Source organism: Cylas formicarius, unplaced genomic scaffold (genome assembly GCF_029955315.1).
Source record: "Cylas formicarius isolate icCylForm1 unplaced genomic scaffold, icCylForm1.1 PGA_scaffold_5__7_contigs__length_24384050, whole genome shotgun sequence".
In the NCBI taxonomy this organism is placed as follows: Eukaryota; Metazoa; Arthropoda; class Insecta; order Coleoptera; family Brentidae; genus Cylas; species Cylas formicarius.
Window position 1 is genome coordinate 21,790,020 of NW_026844341.1, and position 23,418 is coordinate 21,813,437.

General features: G+C 39.7%; 3 protein-coding genes across 15 annotated transcripts in view; 2 read left to right on the plus strand and 1 right to left on the minus strand.

Moving 5' to 3' along the window:
• The first annotated feature begins 1,501 nt into the window (after window positions 1–1,501).
• Window positions 1,502–5,213, plus strand: LOC132702548 (carboxypeptidase Q-like). Of its 2 annotated transcripts, none has more exons than XM_060671250.1 (7): window positions 1,502–1,686; window positions 1,758–1,921; window positions 3,844–4,018; window positions 4,069–4,281; window positions 4,338–4,585; window positions 4,638–4,820; window positions 4,871–5,213. In XM_060671250.1, exons 1-7 carry the CDS (start codon window positions 1,531–1,533, stop codon window positions 5,127–5,129), a joined length of 1,398 nt encoding a protein of 465 aa, XP_060527233.1. In that variant the 5' UTR covers window positions 1,502–1,530; the 3' UTR covers window positions 5,130–5,213. The 2 variants fall into 2 exon arrangements, with proteins under 2 accessions (XP_060527233.1, XP_060527234.1); XM_060671251.1 differs by having other exon boundaries at window positions 1,624–1,686; window positions 1,749–1,921.
• Window positions 5,214–5,386: 173 nt separating this feature from the next.
• Window positions 5,387–11,620, plus strand: LOC132702547 (carboxypeptidase Q-like). 4 transcript variants are annotated; one of them, XM_060671249.1, is made up of 9 exons: window positions 5,387–5,526; window positions 7,171–7,407; window positions 7,458–7,621; window positions 8,293–8,522; window positions 8,578–8,747; window positions 9,608–9,855; window positions 9,908–10,090; window positions 10,142–10,258; window positions 10,309–11,620. In XM_060671249.1, exons 2-9 carry the CDS (start codon window positions 7,228–7,230, stop codon window positions 10,514–10,516), a joined length of 1,500 nt encoding a protein of 499 aa, XP_060527232.1. In that variant the 5' UTR covers window positions 5,387–5,526; window positions 7,171–7,227; the 3' UTR covers window positions 10,517–11,620. The 4 variants fall into 4 exon arrangements, with proteins under 4 accessions (XP_060527232.1, XP_060527231.1, XP_060527229.1 ...); XM_060671248.1 differs by having other exon boundaries at window positions 5,391–5,530; window positions 7,152–7,407; XM_060671246.1 differs by having other exon boundaries at window positions 5,392–5,526; window positions 7,159–7,407.
• A 280-nt stretch (window positions 11,621–11,900) lies between these two features.
• Window positions 11,901–23,418, minus strand: part of LOC132702545 (protein unc-80 homolog) — a 44,859-nt gene continuing 33,341 nt past the window's right edge. For 3 of the 9 annotated variants that reach the window (XM_060671240.1, XM_060671242.1, XM_060671237.1), the window contains 11 exons: window positions 21,827–21,841; window positions 19,918–20,242; window positions 19,659–19,862; window positions 19,489–19,605; window positions 18,953–19,433; window positions 18,566–18,892; window positions 18,352–18,516; window positions 17,168–17,278; window positions 15,376–15,501; window positions 12,263–12,734; window positions 11,901–12,190 (listed from right to left, as the gene is read on the minus strand). In XM_060671240.1, coding sequence (XP_060527223.1) covers window positions 11,917–12,190; window positions 12,263–12,734; window positions 15,376–15,501; window positions 17,168–17,278; window positions 18,352–18,516; window positions 18,566–18,892; window positions 18,953–19,433; window positions 19,489–19,605; window positions 19,659–19,862; window positions 19,918–20,242; window positions 21,827–21,841 — 2,617 coding nt within the window. In that variant the 3' untranslated portion in view covers window positions 11,901–11,916. Of the gene's footprint in view, window positions 12,191–12,262; window positions 12,735–15,375; window positions 15,502–17,167; window positions 17,279–18,351; window positions 18,517–18,565; window positions 18,893–18,952; window positions 19,434–19,488; window positions 19,606–19,658; window positions 19,863–19,917; window positions 20,243–21,826; window positions 21,842–23,418 lie in introns of those variants that run through there. The other 6 variants (XM_060671241.1, XM_060671244.1, XM_060671238.1 and 3 more) reach the window with 6 other exon arrangements.

The following is a 23,418-nucleotide window of genomic DNA, read 5'->3' on the forward strand; positions in this document are numbered from 1 at the left end:
CTGGATAGTATTAGATTTATCTGCAAAGCATCAGAGTTGGCGCAGAAGCGTCGATACAACGTTGTAACCTGCTTCTGCGCAGTTTAGTTGTATTGGTCATCGTATAGCTATTCGACCAGATGGACCAGATGCACCGATCCCTACCGCCCCAAAGAAAACTAGAAAAGGTCATATTGTCAGAATCAGAATCACACCAGATTGCAGAAATGTTTAATCAGAACGAATTTGCACCTTCCAAAGGATGCATTCGAATTGTTGGCGTCCATACTTCGTGACAAGCATTTACTGGCATCTGGCGTCACTGCTAAAAGGAGTTATGTCATTATTTTACTCAGAAAGGACCGCTGGTGTATTGCAACAATATTCCTTACTTAGTTTCAAAATCAGGAAATGTGCCGTTTATAATAGAAGAATTGACTCAAGTGAGCGTGCTCTAAAAGGACTTCTTTGCAGAAAATAAACTAAAAAGAACATCAGTGGATTTCCATTTCCATTCTTTATTTGTGAGTGGGATAGTCGAACATTGAAGCCTGGTAGCAAAAATGTATTATGAGAAACCTCAGTTGACCCCAAAAAAGTTTTACTTCTTCCTCTTCATATCAAACTTGGCTTGATGAAGCAGTTTGTTAAACCCCTAGACAGAAATGGACGTATTTCAAATATATGTGCGACAAATTTCCAGATGTATCTCATGCCAATATAAAAGAAGAGTTTCATTTAAAGAAGTAATTGCTAAGTTTCTTGGGAACTCTTAACATGAAAACTACGAAAGTATTGTTCAAAATATGTTACTTTTATCGTCTAGGTTGCAATATGAGTTTGAAAGTCCATTTCCTGTTTTCACACTTGAACTATTTTCCTGAACATCTTGGAGTAGATAGCGAAGAACAGGGAGAGAGGTTTCGCCAAAACATTAAGGAAATGGAACGGCGATATCAAGTCAGATGCCCTTAAAAACGCAGCCAAATAAAAAATAAATTATTTTAGAAATATCGTTTTTTTTTCCTTTAATATTTGCAAAAAACATTACGTGATACAAATAAATGCATATAATTTTTGCAATCAACCTACCAAAATTATATACATTCAGAAATTTGGCGATTTACCGACATTTCCTCTGGCTGACTCTCTGACGGCTGGTCCTTCTGTTAAAGGTGATGGTGGTGACAATATGCTTTAATATTGGCTGAATGCTTAAATGTTAGATAATTGAAGTCCCCTATGCAGAAAGTTATGTTATAAAATATCCAGATCGTAGAACTCATAAGGATAACAAAGGATTTTTCATAAAATGTTCGCTTTTTCTTACCCCTACAGGCGCAACACCCTGTAAGTTAAACATACAAATTCTGTCTTGCAAATATCGAACAAACCGCTAGATGGAAGGTTTAGAAATCTTGGTGAGTGAGTTTCGAAATGATGGGGATTTCCCTTATCGTCACCATCTGCATATCGCTATCGTTTCACAACTCATATCTCCCGCCGCGTTCTTCGAGTACTAAATAGTATTAAATAGATCAAGCGACAACGATGCAGCTGGCCCTACTTTGGTTGGTGTCCGTAGCGACGATCGCCAAATCCGTCGACCCCACTTGCGATTTGGATTTCGATCTTGTGCGAGAGATACACTCCTACCAGCCGATCGTGGATAAAATCGTGGATACTCTAACCCAAGGCGATTTCAAGGTAGGGTCCGTTTCAGAAATGTTGGGAGCGTGATTCTTTAGTATATCCTAAACAAATTCGAGCTCAACTAGGGCCGAGCCTACGACGAGCTTGCGCACTTCATCGACAAATTCGGCTCGAGATTAACGGGTACGCAAAACTTGGAAGACGCCATAGACTATCTTCTAGAGTTGATGCGAAAAAACGACTTGGAAAACGTCAACGGGGAAGAAGTGACAGTAACTCGTTGGAATAGGTAAAAAAAATACTTCTAGAAGCCCTAGTTATTAATAAGACGCCAGACAGTTTTAAATAACAATGGGGGCGCTGCAAGGCAGTATGTCTGAGCCCGTGCCCTTCTTGGTGTATGATTTTTCAGTTTTTTTTTTCGATAACATTTCAGAACCCCTGCAGTCATCAACTCCGAATCGACGTAAACATTGACGATAACGACCTAAAATTTACAGAAAAGTAACGGTAAATCGAAAACACTCAATATACACAAGTGCCACTTATCTTTTCTCGAATCTTGTTAAGACAATAAATAAAAACACAAAAACTAAGGAGAAATTCTCAGGAAAGGATGGGAAGCGGAAGATGTCTATTGTACAGGGTGTTCGCGATATTCCGTGCAATTTTTAAAAAAGTAACGGGTGCCCTGAGTTTGAGCTACCGACTTCAGATCGGCAGAGAAGTTGGATTTCGGGTCCGCTTTTAAGCTATTACATTTTGGCACAATCAAATAGCGCACAGTATGTTTTTAAAAATTTTGATTTTTTTTTGGTTATTTTCGTTTCCAGCAAAAAATTATTCTCTATCCGCAAAATTCTCTAACCTGCAGCCGCGGAAGATCTATCACTATAACTTTCGCACATTTTTTCGATTATATACAGGGTTTTTCAATTGTGGACAAAAATCTAAAAGGGCCTGAAAATTGTATTTTTCCAGAGGAAATTATTAGCCGCAAATTAAAATTTGTAAAAAATATGGCTTGTATTTGTGGGTTTCGTCTATCATATATCATATACGAAAAAAATCATTTCTTTAACCAAACGATCCGGATCAAAAACCTTTATTCTCGATGATTTTTTAAAAATGTACAGGGTGCGTCGGTAATTTGAAAAAAACTGAAAATTGGTCTCCCTTTGTAATGATAATTGACCATAACAAGAAGTATGTGATTCTGTTGCCAGTTTTTTTTACATAGCCCGTATGGAAACCTAAAACTTTTATATTTAAAGTTTTCACATACTGTTCGGGATATTCCGTTCTATATTCAAAAACGTCAGAAGTGACCCAAATAGGTAATCGATTTTAAATTTGGCAGTAGAATTTGAGCGTAATCAAGTATCATCAAATATGTTTTTAAAAGTTTTGAAAAATTGTCTTTGAATACTTTGACTTACAGAAAAACATGATTTTCACAAAAACTATTCAACCGATTAGCAAAATTTTAAAACCAGGAAATGCCCGCATCCGACATTTGTTCGATTGTATACAGGGTTTTTCTATTATGGACAAAAAATTATTAGACGAAAATCAAAATTCGTGATAAATATAAACAGTGTAATAAGCCACATCGAGAGCTACAATTTTTGTAGTTACGGTTCGAGATATTTGAAAAAATTAAAATGAAAATCACAATTTCTCGCCCTCAATCGAGACGCGATGACGTCATTGATTATTACGGCGTATCATTCACCAGGAAACGTGGGAGATCCAGGGCTATCACCCCTATTTCGAACATTGTTTGAATTATATACAGGATGTGTCGATTATTGGCAGAAAATCTAAAAGTTTTTTAAAATTACCGTTTTTGTGGGTGAATTATTGGCGATAAATGAAAAACTGCTAAAGATGGGATAATTTGATTTGAACAGTATCCTAAACTGTGTCGAGAGAGTTTCCGGTTTTGTCAATCATACAGGGCGCGAGATATTTGCAAAAATGCAATGGGCCCCTCAAGGACAAAATCGTCGAATTGGCTTTCTTTTGAAATTAAAATCTACACTCTCCGAATTTTCCCAAACAGTTATCTTATAAAAGGGACATACTGGAATCAACTGAAAGACATAGATGTTCGCGTTGTCGCCATTTTGTTTACACGCAACAGGCCCGTAGGCGTAGTGAAATGAGCAATAAGTTCTAACGATTTCAGTAACAGACTTTTGCACATAGGCTACTGGAGGCTGGGGAGTTAACCGAACCTAGATCCAAGAGTATCGCCTTAACGGCATTGGGTAGCTCCGTAAGCACCCCCGTCGGAGGTCTGGAAGCCGAGGTGGCTGTAGTTCGGTCTTTCGCAGAGTTGGACCGTGGCAATTTTACCGGGAAAATCGTTGTTATCAATCAGGTGATGCTTGAAAACACGATATAGCGACGGGACTACCTTCGATGTTTCAGGAGTTCAATGGCTACGACCACGACTACATGTACAGAAGCAACGGGGCTACGGAAGCGTCGAAGAAAGGGGCCGTGGCTGCGTTGGTTAGAGCTCTCACCCCGTTCTCCATGTACGGCTTGTATACGGGCCAGCAGACTTACCGAAACAATGTTACGAAAATTCCTGCGGCGTCTATCACGAAGGAAGACGCTCAGATGATGCAAAGAATGCAGGTATGTCGCCCCGACTGCATAAGTACCCAAAAAAACAAAAGAAGAAAGATGTATAGGACCGAGGAGAACGGATTGTTATGAGGCTGCAAATCAGCACCGAGTCTTTAGACAACTCCACATCTAGAAATGCCGTGGGAGAAGTAGTGGGTCTCACAGAACCGAATAAGGTAGTCGTCGTGTCCGCCCACACCGATAGCTGGGACGTCGGCTTAGGAGCGATGGACGACGGTGGCGGCGTTTTCATGTCTGTGTATTCTTTGGTGGTATTGAAAGCGTTAGGGCTCAGACCCAGGCGAACTTTGAGGTCAGATTGAGGCAGCCTTGTCGATTAAGAGGGTAGAATATATCGATTGCAGAACGATACTCTTCACCGGCGAGGAGCAGTGCTACTGCGGCGTGAACGACTACAACGAGGCGCACCTGGACGAACTAGATGATTTCGTGTTCGTAATGGAGTCCGACGAAGGCACTTGGAACCCGCTAGGGTTGTCTTACACGGCAGGTACAAGAGGTGGATGCGTACTGCAAGAAATTCTAAAGTATACTTGGCGCGTCGGGTGTGGTCGCGGTTATTTTTGTGGTTTCCTAGGCTACTGGCACCGCTGAATGCTACCAAGGCGGTACGCGTGGACAACGTGGGTTCCGACATCTCCCTGTGGACGAAATCTCTGCTCCCGGGTGCGAGCTTGTTGAACGAGAACGATAGGTGGTACTGGTTCCAGCACAACGAAGCCGACACGATGGACGTGATGGATAGGGACGCGATGGACAAGGCGACGGCGGTTTGGACGTCCGTAGCCTACGTCATTGCTGATCTGCGCTTGGAGTTTCCCAAAGAACGAGACTGACCAAATAAGTAAAATATTATCCGTAACTCGAAAAACTATATATGAATAAAAAATATTTTGCGCTCTATTTGGAGTTGGTGAATTTATGTTTATCGAGGCGGACAGAGACATCTACTGCACGAGAGCCTAACCAGAGGAATAGTTTCGCTGAGATTGAAGGATGCTTTGGTCGGCCGGCGTTTGCGTGTGAAATATCGATCTGAAACAGGTGTTGTTAACCTTGGAGCCGCGAAGCCCGCCGGTATCGCTATTGACGCTAGAGAAACTTTTTGGAAGAAATTGACGTTCATGACGTACCAGTGTGGTATAGTTTATATTATATCGTTGGCACCTGATTGAACCTCATCGGCCAGGTTTGCAGTTAGTGGGTGCAGGGTTGGCTTGAAAATATTTCCAGGCACGTATGGACTGATTTTTATTTTGAGTTTACAGCACAATTATTCGTAGGAAATATTATAATGTACACCGTGTGTCAAATAAAACGATCCACTATAAACTCCTGGGATATGAGAAAAAGAGGTTCGCACAAAAGTTTTTTGGACTCCCCTGAAGATTTGCAATGTTGTAATTTTGTTGATACACGATGTCTCAAAAGTGTCCCCCCCCAAAAATCAATAAATTATATAAAATACAAATAAAAAAACAAAAAAAACAAACAGCAATGCGTCAAAAAAAAATGTGACGTGTGATATCATAGCTAACTACATTTTTAAATATTTTGATATTTATTTATTGTTGTGATGCCAGATGAAACCAGCATTATAAGGGGAACATTTTTAACTAAACTTTATGCACCGAATTAACAAACTGTGTTTAGTTAATTTTTTGTTTCATTGATTTATTTATTGAAATTTATTACCTTGTTTAGGTAGCCTATAAACTTTAATTATTTACTTTTGTTATTAGGTATTTTCAATCAAGCTCGATAATTAAATATTGAATTTTTCTTTAAATATGAATTTTGAAGTTTTATTAAATTTGTTAAAGTGTGTACTATAGACTCGATTTTTTTCAAAATTTCTATATCTTTAAAAGAAGTAGGATCATGTCTTTGCTATTTAAAAAATATGGGCAGCTTTAAATTCAACAATAATTTATACGGGTGCTATCCTAAACCTCGAATATCTCAAAAAGTAAGCAAAATTTAAATATAAGATAAACTACAACCTATACAAAATTTGAACAACAATTTCTTAAGAAAGTGACCTTTATTTTAACCAAGGATTCCAAAAATGACGAAATATATAGGGTGTACTATTTAAAATAACAATGTTTATGTCGGGGGACACTTTCAGGACACCCTGTATCAACAAAATTATGATATTTTAAAACTTCAAGAAAGTCCAAGAAACTTTTGTACTTTTGGTGGGTTTCCAGATCGTATCGTTTTTATACTCGATTGAGCGCTATATAAGCTTTGGCTTCGACGGTTTTTTGTTTTAAAGCGGGTGCAGGGTCGGCTTAAAAATTGTAATAACAATTGACTTATACCTACTTAAAGTTGATATTGTGACGTAATTAATGTTTGCGTGTTGTGCTGGCCCTGTCTAGAAGTATATTTTAGACATCTTAAGACCGCAAAGTTAATTAGCCTGGAAGTAAAAATATCTACGGTATAATGTTAATCGTTTATCGCGATTTTTAGAAAAAGTATATTCAATTATTTAGTTGAGAGTTGATTAAATTTAAATAAGATTTGACGCACAATTTTGTACTTCAAAGATTGGCTGGCGATTTTGGCAAGATTAGATAATATTTCAGACAATGTAGCAAAATGACAACGAAAGAACGCAAAAAGATCCAAGATATGATATTTAATACCGCGTGGAATAGGTAATAACAGTGCCGTTGGTAGGAATAAGGAAAATTCGACGGAAATTTAGGGCAGATTTAAATTCACATAAAAGGGCGCGATTCGTTATACCAATGCTCCGAATTGTTTCGCAATCGACCCTCTGCGCTATTTGCGTCAGCATCAGATTATTTGGTGCGCCCGGTATCGTCACACCAAATCCGATAAAGTCAATAGGTTATCTTCAAGAATAAAAGCTACGCGGAAATTTCGATTCCGGCTACAAACCCGTTCGAATTTGGGGAAATGCGAGCACTGACAGCGGCGACGATAGTGCTGACCTTCGGGTGTCTGGCCTATGGAGGAGTCCAGGACAACACCGTCGACGATGATTGCGACTTACCGGAATCGCTCCTCGAAGAGATCCGTGCTTACAAACCCACGACCGATAAGATTATCAATTCCCTTACGAACGGGATATTCAAGGTACAACTATCTTCCCGCTTTAGATGAACGTGTTTTAGGTGTTCTTTTAGGGGGCGACTTACAATGAGCTGGCAAAATTCGTTGATAAGTTCGGCGCCAGGTTATCTGGAACGCAGAACTTGGAAGACGCAATCGATTACGTGCTGGATCTGATGAAACAGAATAACCTGGAGAACGTCCACGGGGAAGAAGTCCAGGTACCACACTGGGAAAGGTACATTCACTTTGTTATATTTTAGAGAGTCTACTAGCCAGGTTTATCTAGTTAGACCACAGAATGTAGGAAATGATTGTTTTTACTATTTTCCTGAATGATGAAATATATACTTACGTTTACAGGGCCTTATCGCGACTGCATCAAAATTGTTTGATAAGGCCACTTATCATGGTCTCCCAAATGCCGTATCAGAATTGGCATAATTTGGTTCAAATTAGAATATTATCGTACCCTACAAATTTAGTTCTGTTGAATCACAATTTTAATATATAATTATAATTTTTTAACCGTTCTCAAAAAAAAATCTTAACTATATGCATCATAAAATGCACATATCCGTCAAATTGCCAACCTACAGAAAGAATTTAGCATAGCTTTTGAATGTCTCTCAACTAAGTTGTCATGATTAAAGTGGGGTTGCAACCTGTCATATTTATTACGAAAATCGGAGAAATTTCCAACAGTTCAGTTCGATCGAGATTTCGGACAAGGATTCGAAGGTCCCATGAGCTTGAATGCCCCGGGCACTGTCCGCCTAGCCCGCCACTGATTGCACATATAGTACAAAATGTTAACAGTATAATTTAAACTAATTCTGGCTATATTGTCTAAAAATTACATATATTGAAGTAGAATATAGTGAGTAATAGCTTTTTATTTTGGTGTAGAGTGTCGGAATCGGCAGAACTTCTCGAGCCAAGACGCGCGAAGATTCCCGTTTTAGGGTTGGGTTCGTCAGTAAGCACACCCTCGGACGGCATAGAAGCCGAAGTGGTGGTGGTTCGAACCTTCGACGAGCTACTTCAACAAAATTTTTCCCAAGCGGTCAAAGGCAAGATCGTCGTGTTTAATGAGGAGTACAGCACTTACGGCAACACCGTGAGGTATAGGTCCCAAGGTAAACCCACGCCACCCCTCCCCCTTTCCCACGCTAAGGTACCAACCTCGCGCAGGTGCTTCGCAAGCGTCCAAACTGGGAGCAGTAGCCGCCCTCGTAAGGTCAGTCACACCGTATTCAATGTCGACTTTGCATACGGGTGCTCAAGCTTACGAAGATGGGGTAACCAAAATTCCGGTCGCATCTATCACCAAGGAAGACGCTAGGATGTTCCAGAGATTGCAGGTATACTTAGACCAGAAATATAGTGCTTTTACAACCGACCCCGTTATTAACATTGCTTACTGTTCATTACTCCAAAACCGCGGCCCCTTATAGAACACCCTGCCGTTACCCGTAACCATTCCAGGACCGTCCTAGGAATTTATCTACCTACACTAACAAGCGGGATATAAGTATGTTATCAATCTTTTTCGCCATTCTTGAAACAAGTACATAAAAAAATTAGTACAAAGTAACAATTTATTTCGTTTTATTTCAGTACAGTTTTACATAGTATCATTATTAATATACAAAATATTAAATATAATAATAATAAAATCGCCGCCACTAATCGTTCTCGATAAATATATTCTTCGTTTATTACTCGTTTTTCACAGTTAGGCCAGTTTTGTACTGATATTTTATTTTAGATAGATTTAGATTTGCAGTTTTATTTCTTCGTACATGCGCTTTCAACTCAAACCAAAATCATCTCAATCGGCTTAAATATGCAATGATACAGCGGTAATCTCAAAACTTCATGTCTGTTTTGTTGTGCTACCGAATCTATTCTGTAGTCTTTATCAAAATGTTTTATTTTTAATAATTCCAGAAGTTGGTTTCTCGTGTAGCTCTCTTCAAAATATAAACCATTTTCTTACGGAAATTATTTAATTTCTTCCTTATTTGAAGAAGTTCTACTTATTGGACAATACGCCTCAGCATCAACGCTTGATCAAATTTAAAACAGTCCATTTACTTTTTAAATAAAAATTTCAAGTTTGTTAGGATGGGTTTTAAAAAGACAAAGCATGCACTATATTTTTGGTCATATTATAAGGGTATTCGTCGTACCGGAAGCTTGTATTCACCTATTGCTTTAGGATCGAGGAGAAAAGATAGTTATCAGGCTTAATCTTCAATACGTTTCGTATCCGGACTCCCCCTCCAGGAACTCAGTTGGAGAAATAATAGGAAGTAGTCTACCGCGGAAAGTGGTTTTGGTCTCCGGTCATATAGACAGTTGGGACGTGGGGGTGGGAGCGATGGACGACGGCGGCGGAGCTTTTATATCTTGGTATTCGTTAGTCGTCTTGAAAGCTCTTGGCCTCAGAGCGAAAAGAACCCTGAGGTACTAAACCCATTAGTATGTCGTCGCTGGAGGGTTATATGCTATATTTCAGAGCGGTGTTGTGGACTGCTGAGGAACCCGGATTGGTAGGTTGGGAGGGCTACAACGAAGCCCACCTCAACGAGCTGAACGACTTTACGTTCGTGATGGAATCCGACGAAGGTACGTTCACCCCTTTGGGTATCGAATACGCAGCTGGCAAAAGAGGCGGATGCGTTATCCAAGAAATCGCAAAGTAAGTCAGAGGTTGATGGTATATACAGAGTTGACACGTCCAAGGTTTTAGGCTCCTCGCCCCCATCAACGCTACCCAGACCGAGGCCAGCTCTGGGGTGGGATCTGACATCACCTCGTGGACGACGTCGTTGATTCCTGGAGCCAGCCTGCTCAACGATAACGAAAAGTATGACGCTTCTGTTATATCGAAGGTCGTAATTCAAGAGCTACTTTTAGGTACTTTTGGTTCCACCACACCATGGCGGATACTATGGACGTTTTAGATCCGGACGCGCTCGACAAAGCGACCGCCCTCTGGGCGGTGGTCTCTTACGTCATTGCCGATCTGTCGATAGAGTTCCCCAGGGAGAGAGACAACCTGCGAGACCTGAGCAATTCGTTGCTTTTGAAAGCGATGAGGGACAGTATTAAAAACAAACACTAGGGTGTAATAAAATTGTTTTTTTTTCTATTACCTTCGACCGATATTAGCCTCTAAAATCCTCTGACGGGCGTGCAAGAAAACACATGAATATATTGGTTCAATATATATTTTCTAAACATGGAAACATATTTTTTTAGCAGCAATTTAAGAAAATTAACTTTTATTGTTGACACCATCTTAAACAACTTAATTTTTTATGGTAGGTATCCAAATAAATAACTTTGAATATTAGGAAATTATTGTTAATTGAATTGAATTAAAATAAGTTGTTTAAAAAACAGTTTCGCTGCTTATAAGTTTTCTAACAATTACGTACTTAGGAATGTAAATATTTAAGGGAGCGATTAACATATAAAACGAACCAAAACTGGAATATTTTTATAAAACTTCTGGATTCCTCCTGCGTCGGTTTTTGTTGACTCGAACTAGCTAACGTTTCGCCAACCATCCTGTTGGCTTCTTCAGAGCTTGACTGAAAATGGCTCGCATTTTACTCTGCTTTTATATTGTTTGAGGGCGGCGGAGCTAAATGATGGAAACGCTGCGTCGATTATACTTTTGTTATTTGGCCTCATGGTCAGAAATCCCTAGTAGATTTTCTTAGACATTCAAACTCTATACACCTTAACATACTTCTTACCATTGAAATAGAAATTAATAACAATCTCCCATTCTTCGATATTCTTATCAATAGAAAATCAGACCTAACATTGGGTCATTTTGTTTACAGGAAACCTACGCTTGTCACATCACCATCGGGCCCCGAAAATCATCGGTTATCAACAGAGCCGTAAAACCATCTTACCTCTGCTCTTCTCTCTAATAATTTCCACATTAAAGATATTAAGCGTTCCATCGCAAAATACACGTCACCACACCCTTCTAATAGCAATGAGCTCGAAAGCAATTCCACACTGGCTACTGTTGTCCTTCCTTACATTCAAAACATCACTGAACACACATCAAAAGTTCTAAAGAAATATAAGGTCAAAACCTAACATTCTTAACCGCGACTCAGGTACCTGTCACCAATATGGGAATCATTTAGCTCCGCCCACCTCAAACAATATAAAAGCAGGTACAGAGTAAAATGCGAGCCAGTTTCAGTCAAGCCCTGAAGAAGCCAACAGGATGATTGCCGAAACTTTGGCTAGTTCGACTCAACAAAACCCAACGCAGAAGGAAGGAATATTGCAATACCAAAAAATTAAACGTTGAAATTTGACAAAGCATGTTTATATTTTTTTTTCGTTTCTTGAGTATCGCCCTTAAAGATCTACGCGGTTTTCATTAGCATCATTATAATATTTTTCTAAAACAGTGTCCATTTACAAATTTATCCCCTTTATCACCTCAATCAGTCTTACCTTTCCTTCCTCCCTCCACCCCCCTTAGCCCCACTAGATCAAGGTGGTTTCGTCTTGCTCCTGCTGCTCGAACACCATCAGCAGGGAGTCCTTCGACGACGACTTGTCTTCTTTGCCCAGCAGGGCCGTTTTTTCGCCATTCTCGTTCAACGAACAGTCGGGCGAGCTATTATCGAAGTGAAGAAAATTATTGGTCGCCGCGCTGCTGGTTGACGGCAACGAGTGAAGCTCTGGCGACGCCAGCGGCGGGAATGTTTTCGGGCTCAACTCTAGGGTGTCTTTTAGGTGCATCACCGGATACGACTCCCTGAAAATTCACCACCTAGACCGTGAGTACCAAAGCGCGTCAATTAAAACAAGAAGATAGACCCCGACCAACCTGTACCCTGACGTGCTGGAAGTCTGCGAGATGGCGGAATCTTCGTCCCAAGATCCGTCGGCAGACTTTCCTCTGGTGGCGATGCGCAGTCGATGTGAGTCTAACACGTTCTGAGACTGATGCGCAGCCTGACTCGGCTGAGGCTGAAGTGGCGGTTGAAGAGCTCTGGGCGACTCTGCCGGAGACTGAACCTCGTTCGAGGGCTGTTGGATGAACGTCTGCGGTTGAGGAGGCGAGCCTAGCTCGGAGTCCAGCTTCAGGTGGGCGATCTGAAAGGCGAGGTTGAGGGGTATACGCTGGAAGCGGTGCCGGCAATAAATTACGTCGGTTTTCTTGGACCTGCTACGGCTTCGCAGGCGAAACGTCTTCCTGCTTTGCGGCATCATCCGTTGCAGGCGCGACTTCTGCTGCGACTCGCCCGCGCACTCTCCTACGGGACTCGAGGGACTCAACGGTGTCGTCGAAGTTTCACCTAGGAAGCGGGACCTTTTGAGTTGGCGTAGAAGTGTTCTACGATAAGAACTTCTAGCTTTCGGTGCGTGGCGATGTTCGTCACGGACAATACGGGGTGTTTACGGATCTTTATCAAAGCGCCAGCCAAATCAACAGCGCGTAACGCTTTTTTACCTAAAAGTTTCTGATGGGGGTCAAGTTGATTGTAGGAATCTGCATTCTTAGGTACAATTCTGTAATAACGTTTAGTTTTGTTTGTTGTTGTTTGTTGTTGTTAGCTTGTTTAAGCTAGTTGGGAAAAAAAATCGTTGAATATAAATAGGAAATAACTGCGGAACCGATAGGAACAGTGTGTGAGGTTAAGGAGAAAAGAATACGTAGAGAAGCAGAACGGAAAAAAATGCAAAATTTCCGAATTTTGTATGTAATGTAAAAATGATGTAAAGGCTAGGGCGCTAAGTACTAAGCACTAAGTAAATTCTTTGCAACTTTTGATAACACAGTATGCGAGTTAGAAGCAGATAGCAGGTGGAAAAATTGATAAAGACGAGCGAATCCTGTAGCTATGCCAGAATTTGTTGAAAATGTTACAACAGCGATTGATCTTATGTTCTGCCAAAATCAAAAGGCAATTGATGCCGACTTTGTGAAAAACAAATCGCTTGTGGAAGAATCCAGACAGACAAAGTTAAAAGAAGAAAATACTAACACGGTATTTATGTCAAGAATCCAAAGAAGACGAGAAAATTGGAGGAGGCTTAGTGGAACATATAATGTCAGTTCTAACCAAAGTAGCGGTGACTACAATGAGGGGAAACCTTTCCATTTCGGTGCCATTTATGCAATAAGATTAGACATAAAAGAAGAGATTGAGCATAAGAAAGTGTGGCAAATCGGAGACAGACAATAACAGCAACACAACAGGGAAATCTAGAGGTAGAAACAGAATTCTTAAGGGAAATGACAATTAAGAACGTGTGGGTTTGTGAAAACTAGAAGAAAGTGGGCTGGAAGTGAATTTTACAAAAGGAAAAGTATAGTAAAAAACAAAGTATGTGCGGCAAAGGGAAAATTAAAAGGAAAACTCTATTGTGTTAACTTCAATTTATGTTGCAAATTTGACAAGTGAAGAGGAAAAAATGCTAAGACACGCCCAAGTGTATATGAAAGCAAAACAATCCAAAATACCATATGAAGACCTTCACCAAGAAATAAAAGCAAAAAGAGTTTTGGAAACAGTGTCAACGGATATTTGTGGGACAACAAAACCAAACCACTCATGATGGTAAGTCATATTTCATGACATTCATTGATCACTTTTCACATTTTTGAGTTACCTATTTGTTGAGCAACAAAAGCGAAGCTTTAGAAAAATTTAAGTTAAGTTTCAAGAGAATTCAAATTATTTTGCGATTAGAAAGGAATAAAACTTCAATATACAGTAGCATATAATCGAGGAAATTATTATGGAAATTATGGAAAAGGCAAGAGGCTTCATTTTCGATGCAAAACTAGGGGAGAACCTGTCCGAACAAGTGTGTATTTGCTAAATAGACTAGAAACAAGAGTATTAGAAAATCATAACCCAGCAGAACTATGGAATATGGAAAAACCTAAAATCAGGAAAAATGATTATGGTTAGATATGCAGACAATGGATATCCATTGTGGAACGAGAAGGAACGCAAGATTGTACATTGAAGGAATATAATTTTTGATGAACAGAGCAAGTAATTAGAAAACCAAATAATACCTATTATATGTGAGAGCGACGAAGAAAAACCCGAAAATGACAAGAAATGGAAAAGATAAAGAAATGGAAGAGAGATCAAACACACCAAAGCACATACAAGACTATAAACTAGAAGATGATATGAATTTCTTTGCGGCACTCTCAACGGGAGATTTATTTGCAGATATGCCAAAACCATATTCAGAAGCAGTTGTGCGGGGCTGTGAATGGAAAAATGCCATAAAAGAAGAATTAAATACGTTCAAAGAAAATGAAACATGGAAGTTAGTTGTACCGCGAAGAGGGGCGGAAATTATTGACTCAAAGTGGGTGAAAAGATTGGGGAAGAAAGAAGAAGAAAGCTAGACTAGCGGCAAGAGGTTTTAAACAAAGTTATTTTCATTTTAAAAGGCAATGTTTATATTGTATTACGGAATTGCGGGGGAGTATTGTAGGGTACAATTGTGTAATAACATTTAGTTTTGTTTAGCTTGTTTAACCAAGTTGGCGAAAAAAATAGTTGAATATAAATAGGAACAGATGTTAATGCGTCATGTGGAATATATTTAACAGTTTTATTAATAACAGATCGCCCAAGTACAGTAAAGTTGTGTATTATTGAAAATTCACGAACCTTCTATAAAGTTCAGGTCGAGGTTAAATTCGAAAAGACAGAGACGAAGACACAGCGACGAAACTCCCCGTAATTGTCGACAATTCAACAAGCGTGTTGCCGACAACATCCATAAAACTAACGTATAACGTCAAAACGATTTCTTCTGGTAGCTGACGTACCTTTGAGTCGAGGCAAATTTCCAGTCGCCAGCTGACGCGATGACGTCATAAAGACTATTTACGAGGTAATTTCAAAGTGACGTCGTATCGAGGTCGCGGGGACATCAGCTACCGAAAGCGCATTGTGAAGTTACCTGAAGAATGTCTAAATTCTACGGAAGAAACAAAGCGTAGCTTGTGAGCCTTATGAGATATAAGAGGTTCATTTTTAAGGGATGGAGCGTGATTGTCGCTGGCCGACGACTTTTGCGATGAACGATCTGAAACAACTCATGCAAAACAACACATCTAGACATCTATCTCTGCTCGATTCTTGGTGCGGATCTTTTAGGCCGATCCGACGTATCAAAGGTCCGCACCGAATAAGAGAAAGGCAACGGTGGAAAATAACCTGCGAGTCCTGCCGAGTTCCCTATCGGTCATAGAGGTATAGGTTTGCGACCGCTGTAACGGTATACACTCGATGCAAAATTATCAAAAAATGTAAGCGGCTCGTGCAAAAAATAACAACTATTTCGACCGTTTGCCCAAAACATAGACGGACCCGTATTTACAGAAAACACATCGAGACGGGTTCGGGAGTCGTCGACTCTCGCGATGAGAACTTTAAAGGCACTTCTAATTTCACAGGCAGCGCAGACCGGTCAGTATTGCGATCCAAAAACCATGTCAAATTGACTTTGAAAGTGACGTCACCAAAAGTACTCCTACGCAACTCAATGGTTATTACCGGACATCACTAGTCTCCAATGGCCAAAATTGTTGAAATCTGACTTGAATTTGATACGCTACTACATCCAATTCACGAGTAGTTCAAATGTCCTCTCTTATATTATTAAAAATGATTATTTTTTATGCGCTAGACATTTCATAAAATATTTTTTTGGTTAACAGAATATCATTTTGTCAAAATTTAAAGCAAATAATAATCATTACAGTGCGTCCCGCTTAAGAATTGTACACCCTTGTAAAATCTTTGATTTTTTGCATGCACTACGACCTTGTTTTGCTTATTGCTTCATCTTAAAGTCATGACCAACTGGGACTATTTAATAAAAGAGAGAGAAGAGAGAAGTACTGTTAGGGATTTTTAAATAAGTAAATTGGCAAACGAATTCTTATTCAGGAGTACTTAGAACCCAACTATATTAATAAGAAATGACACTTTATTCTTAAAGAAATCCCTAACAGACCTTCTCGATTTTTGACATCAAAAATTAGTCCCAAGGAGCCATGACTTCAGGTTGATGTAATAAGAAGTATAAGGTTTTAGTGCGTTTTTGATAGATCTATCAAAAAAAAAAATATCATAATCAAACCGTAATCAAAGACTTTACAACGTTGTACAGCCTTAAGCGTGACAAAAAATAAAAAATAATTTGATGCCCATTTATTTTTTAAAAAATCCCTAATAGCACTTCTCTCTTTTGTGAAATAGTCTCAGTCTCAGGTTTTAGAGCAATTTTCAAAGACCTATCCAATAAAAAATATATCAAATTCAAAGAATAAATAAAGACTTTACAAGGGGTGCGGTTCTTAAGTGGGACAGACTGTATTCAAATACAAATTTGTCCCAAACAAGATCAGTTTCGAAAATTCAAATTATTTTCAAATGATCGCTGTTTTGTATTCTGCAGTACGGTATACGCAGTTGGGTAATTTTTTTTTATTGAACGAACAATAAAAAATATTTCTGGACACTACAGTTTCGAAAGGACAGAAAATTGAGTGTCAGAAAACGAAATTGTGAGACCGAGAAACCAATCAGATTTTTTGATCGTTTTATTGGTCTCTCCGAAATGGCCAGACTATATATGGTCACGCTTACCGGCGCAGTCTTTAAAACTCTCATCTTTTTTAACCGGGGTATTTATATTTACAAAAAGCACCGTTTACACCGAAAAAGATAGAGGTTCACGCACTCACCCTGGGCGTTGCACGGGGTCGACCCCCCGGTACCGCTGCCACTGTGCTCGTCGCTACCTGTCGCTGTCTTCTGCACCGGAGTAGATACGTGGCTCGTATTGGACGAGGAACCTATAGACCCCACACGCATTAACTAACTAAATGTTAAGCGTGACCGTCAAAATTATGACTGAGTATTAAGATCGAAGGGAGAGCGATGGGTCTAGACCGCGAACTTGAATGTCTTGATGCTCTGGAAAACGCCCTTACCGCATTTATTCCTCAATTGACCATAAAACCTTAATTAATGTTGTTGTGAGAATTTAAGTTCAATAAAGGAGAGGTATTTAAATCTAATTGATCGTTAAGCAATACATTTGAATGTCTCATTTTGTTAATATCCATGGCTTCCAATAAATTTAATTTTCTACTTTTTGTGACTGTGTGTAATATATCAAAATTGTCGTCAAAAATGTGTTTTTCTGTGTTTAAGTGTGTAGCATAATTAGAATGTAGACAATTGTTTTTAAACGCTCTTCTAGGTTCGTTAATGCGTTTCTTGAAGGATCTACCTGTTTGTCCAATATAAATTTTAGGACAAGATCCACATTTCAACCTGTAGACACCTGATTTTTGGGATTTTGGACATTTCGATTTATTGTTTTTTAAATATTTTCCTATTGCGTTGTTAGTTCTGAAAGCTATTTTTAAACCACATTTTGACAAATGTTTTCAAACTTTTTCGCTAGGTTCTCCTATGTACGCAATTGTTTTAAATTGTTCGTGTTCTGTATTTGGTTTCGGATAAATAGAGTTTACTGTTGTCTGTATTTGTTTTTTATTTATAATTTCATCTATAATGCACGGATTGTAGCCGTTGTTCAGTGCTATTTGTTTAATGATATTAAGTTCTTTGTTGTAATTTTCTGTTGAGAGTGGCGTATTAAGAAGTCTGTGTATAAAAGAGTTAAATGCAGCCATTTTGTGTGAAGGTTTATGATATATTGAAAAATTTAATTTGTTTTGCACTTTCGTAATAGTTAAGTCTAAAAAATTAATAAAGTTATCCTGTTCAATTTCGATAGTGAATTTTATACGATTATGTATTGAGTTGATGTAATTTAAAAAAGAATTCAATTGTCTGTCCGTAACGAAGCGGGAAATTAAATGCAGACTAGAAAATCTGGAGATCAGTGGCCAAATACCTTTGATGTGGGCTTGGAAAGGTTCGTGAGCGGCGCTTCTCTGGTGAAGATCTCCCGTAAGCAGGCCGATCAGCGACTGCCTTTGGGAACGTTGTGTCGTTTCCGTCGTCATCTGCACCGTCGGTGGCGCTGTATCCTTCTTCGAGCTGTTGGACGTGTCGGTAGCTGCAACGTCTTCATGTAGTCACCAAAATCGTAGAGAACGACGACTTACACTCCGACAGCTCCTCCTTCAACTGCTTCATACGGTTGGCGAGCTCCATCAGGACGGCCCCCTTGCTCTTGGGCAGGGGCAATCCTATGCAGCGGATCTTGTCGCGTATTTTCTGGTGCATGTTGCGCTCGAAATCGGATATCGGGGGTTGCGCGAGCTTGAGAAAAATGAAGGGCTGCATCAAAATGAACAAGGGGGTACGGTGGGTGACGACGAAATCTAGAAAGTCCCACAGGTAAGTGGCGGCTTCGTTCCTCTTGCCCAGCTCCCTCATCGTCCGTCCGATTTTCATCCAGTCGTGGATCAGTTCTTGTTCGAAGCAGATCGCTGCAAAAGATTGCACGTCGTTATTCGTGCATGTCGGATATAGGGCGCCAAATTACGTACAAATCATTTTCAAGGCCAGGAACGACACTTGATATAACGAACTGTTGATCTTCGACGCCGTCTTAGTGTCCCTGGTGCCGGTAAAAGTCAAACTCCCGGTCCTGGTCTCGGCCGTTCCTTTTGGGTTCGGCCCCGACTGAGCGAGGGTTTTCATATTCGGGGGACTCATGGCGTGAAGGACCAGCGTAATGGCGAAGCTCACGTCCGACTTCTTCATCTGGGGCACGTCTTTCCTGCCGCTGCCCACTCTCAAACAAAGAGGCATCACCAGGTTTATGATCATGCTTTCCGTTTTCTCCTGCGTGGGGAACACCGAGCCGCCACAGACCGTCTCCAGCGACCCGGAGTCCTGGGTGCTTTGTATTTGGAGCGATATCAGGCGCACCACCATCGAGCAGAAGTTTGGAGGCGGCGCCTGACCTAAAATCGCCGCCGTCGCCCCGGAAACGCCTTCCAAGCAGCATTCGGTCACTATTAAGCTCTGGAATCGATCGACGTTAAGGGAAAAAACGTTTCTTTTGTCAAAAATCACTAACCTGACAGACCGATATTAACTGCTTTATCTGATGCCAGTTGATGATGTAGGGGTACTTAATCATGGTGTTGTACACACCCTTCAACAAACCAGCTGCCGCATCCCAATCCGTATTTCTCTAGAGACACATTTTCATAAAAAAAAACTCAAAATTCAAGCATTGTGACGTACCCGGATAGAAGGTTTCTTCTGAATCTTAGTGAACACTTTCTCCAGCCTCTTCAGCAAGGTGACGAATGCTGCTCTCATAGAGTCGTCGCTCCAATCGGTCGACGGTAGGACGTAAGTCATATAATACTGCAGGCCGCGGCAAGCCATCGACTCCGGGTCGTAAGGGGATACTTTCAAAAGGGCGTGGGCTATATCGGCGAGCCTCTACAAACGTCGTTACTCAACCTCCGACCATCTAGACCGCGTCGCCAGATCTTACCACGTGCGACCTGCAGTCCAAGATCTCCACCACTTTCCCGTCGGCCTCCTTTTTGTTGATTTCGTTGAGTCTGTCCGACACTTTGTACATGAACTCCCCTACCAGAGACAAAAGAACATCTCGGGGTCTCCTGTACTCCGCCCGCATTATCTCCGAGTCTTCGGTGTCGTGTTCGTACATACTTTTCGCGCGACAATGTTCGCTCATGAATTTGGAGTGGGAATCGTCTTCGAAATCGAACGCTGTGGGCGAATAAGGACCGCGGTAGTTCCTCTGACTGGAGCCTTTGTGCTCCGGGCTAGATCTGTAGGGGCCGTTGTAAACTCTAGAGAGAAAACCATTAGTGGGAGTGCGAGTTCCGGACGCAGAGTCTGTCGAACGGTTACTTGCATGGTAGCCGGCAAATTTTAAACGCCATCATAAGTTCAATCAAAGCAAATATCTTTATTCCAAAGACAGAATTACAATTGGTATAGGAAAAGTCGATCCTTTACAGAAATTTTATACCAAAAACGGATAACAAATTTGAATAATACTTGAGGTGTGCTGAAAAAATTAGGTGACTTTGAAGTGTCATCAAAAAGTATTTATTTATTTATCAAAATTAATGTTGGCCTCTTCAAAATAACCACCCACACCTCTCCAGATATAATACACCTGTTCCAACGTTTATTCCAATCCTCGGAGCACTTCTGATACAGCCGTAAGATCTTTCGGCGATTCTTTATCCCCTCAATCGTTCCAAACCTCTTTCCATTCATGGTTTTTTTGAGTTTTGGGAGCAGGCAAAAGTCGCAGGGCGAATATGGTGGCTGAGGCATGATTGTGGTTTTGTTTTTGGCCAAAAAGTTAGGCACAAGCAACGACGAATGAGCAGGTGCATTATAGTAATGCAAAATCCATGAATAGTTTTCCCACAATTCCTGACATTTTCTTCATTAATTGTATAATCTTGTGGTAAGAACTCCACAATAATCAAAGAAAACAGTAAGCAAAATCTTCACATTTGATAGAACTTGACGTGCTTTTTGCGGTTTTGGCGATTCTGAGTTCTTCCATTAGGACGACTGTCATAAATAAAAGTAAATGTGGAAACTGACGGAAACTGTGAACATGTTAGAGACATATGCACCAAAATAACAAAAAAAAAATCGAAGAATGAAAGTTCGTAGCCCTCCCAATTAAAACAGTCACCTTTCTTTTTGAACACACCTCGTATATAACGTGACGAGCAGATATCCATCTTTATTATAGAAACAATTTTCTATTAATTATATTATTGTATTGTTAATTGAACTGGCAATTTTTGATACATTTTAGCTGCCACATACAGTGGTGGTTTCTCAAACAAACCTCGTCGATGTTCAGGAAAATTGAATTTTTTGCAAAATAAAATTTCGTTACATTTTTTTTTTAAACCAAGTGGTTCTAAATGCGTTTGACTTAATTTCAATGGTAAACTAAGAGTATAAATTATTGCTGAGTCGCCATATGTAGCATGTATATTACTCCGCGCCATTTAGAAGTAGAATAATATTTTTTAGGTAGGTATTTTTGATTCATGCGTTGTTAAGAAGCAAGTATAAAAACTCCTTTTATCGTGCCTCCGTGAAAACTACAAAATTTTGCAAAAATTGGGTTAAAAGTATTGTATTTTTATTTTATTTTATTTCTATTAAAAAATCAGGATAGTTAACTTGACTTAATAACGATTTTGAGTTTTCAAGACATCTCAAAAACGATGAACGTTGAAAGCTAGCCGCAGACGTTCTTAAACTACCACAAAATTGCCCATTTAACCATTTTTCCACCTTTCTGAGTACTCAATGCACGCACAAAAAACGTTTAAAATTCGCCGCTACGAAACCAAAATCATAAAATTGAGAAAAGCTGAACGCACACCACCTACCTTTTCGAACTGAATCTGCAAAAACAAAAGACAGAAAACGTTAAAGCATGATGCGATGGGCCTGTCGTATGGGGGTAGCATTTTTTTTTGTTTTCGTTCGCTTTCTGTGAGATGCTCGCCGCTTGCACAAGCAACTACCCGCTAAAACAGTCAATCTAATCTAAGTCTTGCAAAATGAACCTCCGTCATTCGATATGACGAGTGGACAAAAAAAATCAAAACTGAATCTAATCGTTAATAGGAGTCCGGACATTTTCGGAGTGCTCCAAGCAGCTAGAGTATTTTAAATTTCGCGCTAAATTTTTGCGTCTGAATTACTTCCGTATGTGCCAATTTGACCGACAGGCACTGGCCGATGCATCATGGCGTGCCACGGAGCGGCTAATCAGCGGTAAAAAAGTTGTTTCTATTAAAATGACCTTTTTTTTCCTAATCGCCATTTTTTTATATACAGGGAGTAAAACAAAATTACCTTTTTTTTAAATAGAACGCCCTACATTTTATTGCATTTTTGGATAGCCGTTTCAAAGATAAACTCAACGTCATATATGAGTACGGGTCTGTGACGCACCGTTTCGAACTAATTAGCGATCATCTTCAGAATTCGGGATATGTTTAAACCATCATTGCTTTGTTGTTTATTAACTTTTTAAACTTGCGTTTCTTTAGGCAAAGACGATATTTAAAATATTTTTTTAAAATGATACATTTCTCAATTTTCTCAAATGGGACACCCTGTATATTATTGGATTTTCGAATAGCCACTTTAATAGCTAGCAATTTTAATTATATAATATAGTGCGGGTCTCTAACTTACAGTTTTGGCTTAATTGGCTTAAATCATTAAGATATGAAACTAGGAATATTAAAAACAGAATATTACGTTTCGCACAATGTTGCCAAATGTCGCAAATTACTTATTTCTACGTTTAAATGTCTGCGTGAAATGTTTTTCAATATGTCCGCCGTTTTGAAGGATGCATGTAGTATATGCTATTTCTAAATGGTATATGGCAGTCGAGACGTAAGTGATTGCAGCACTTCGATGGTAAGGAGCGCCATCTTGCTGCCAAATTAAATTTGAATGATCTCTTTGGGGAATAATATTATGTAAACGGCCGAATTTCGTTCGTTAATAAGTTTAAATATCGTACGGATGTTAAAATTCTAGATCACCAGATTGCGCACCATACGTTCACGGATCTTCGTCCCTGCTGGTTTACTTCAAAAACACATTTTTCATTTTCTGAACTCTAATAATGCGTATTTTTTCTATTAAATAACTGTTGTCAATATTGCTTCATCTGTCCACATTATGTTTTGAAATACGTTATCTAAAAAATGCCTAAATTCGAGTCTTCAGTTAAAATCTGCTTCTTGTAGTTTTTGAACTGATGTTATTTTAAATGGCTCATAACTGTTAATTTTTAACCATGTTTGAAGCGCGATTCGTCTTACTCCGGAGAACTCCACCCGCCTTGCCGCTTCAGATGTAGAGCTCTCTGGAGTATTTATTATTTATAGCTACATATTTTCATCTAAGATCGTTCTTAGATCGTACTCTGTACTGTCTAAGAACAACTTTTGCTATT

Excerpts from the sequence above, each read along its gene's own strand:
- LOC132702548 (XM_060671250.1), top strand. The coding sequence starts at position 1,531 with ATGCAGCTGGCCCTACTTTGGTTGGTGTCCGTAGCGACGATCGCCAAA. Across the intron at positions 4,019-4,068 it reads AAATCGTTGTTATCAATCAG|GAGTTCAATGGCTACGACCA; the intron begins GTGATGCTTGAA and ends TCGATGTTTCAG. Across the intron at positions 4,282-4,337 it reads AGATGATGCAAAGAATGCAG|GACCGAGGAGAACGGATTGT; the intron begins GTATGTCGCCCC and ends AAAGATGTATAG.
- LOC132702547 (XM_060671249.1), top strand. The coding sequence starts at position 7,228 with ATGCGAGCACTGACAGCGGCGACGATAGTGCTGACCTTCGGGTGTCTG. Across the intron at positions 9,856-9,907 it reads AGAGCGAAAAGAACCCTGAG|AGCGGTGTTGTGGACTGCTG; the intron begins GTACTAAACCCA and ends GCTATATTTCAG. Across the intron at positions 10,259-10,308 it reads CTGCTCAACGATAACGAAAA|GTACTTTTGGTTCCACCACA; the intron begins GTATGACGCTTC and ends AGCTACTTTTAG.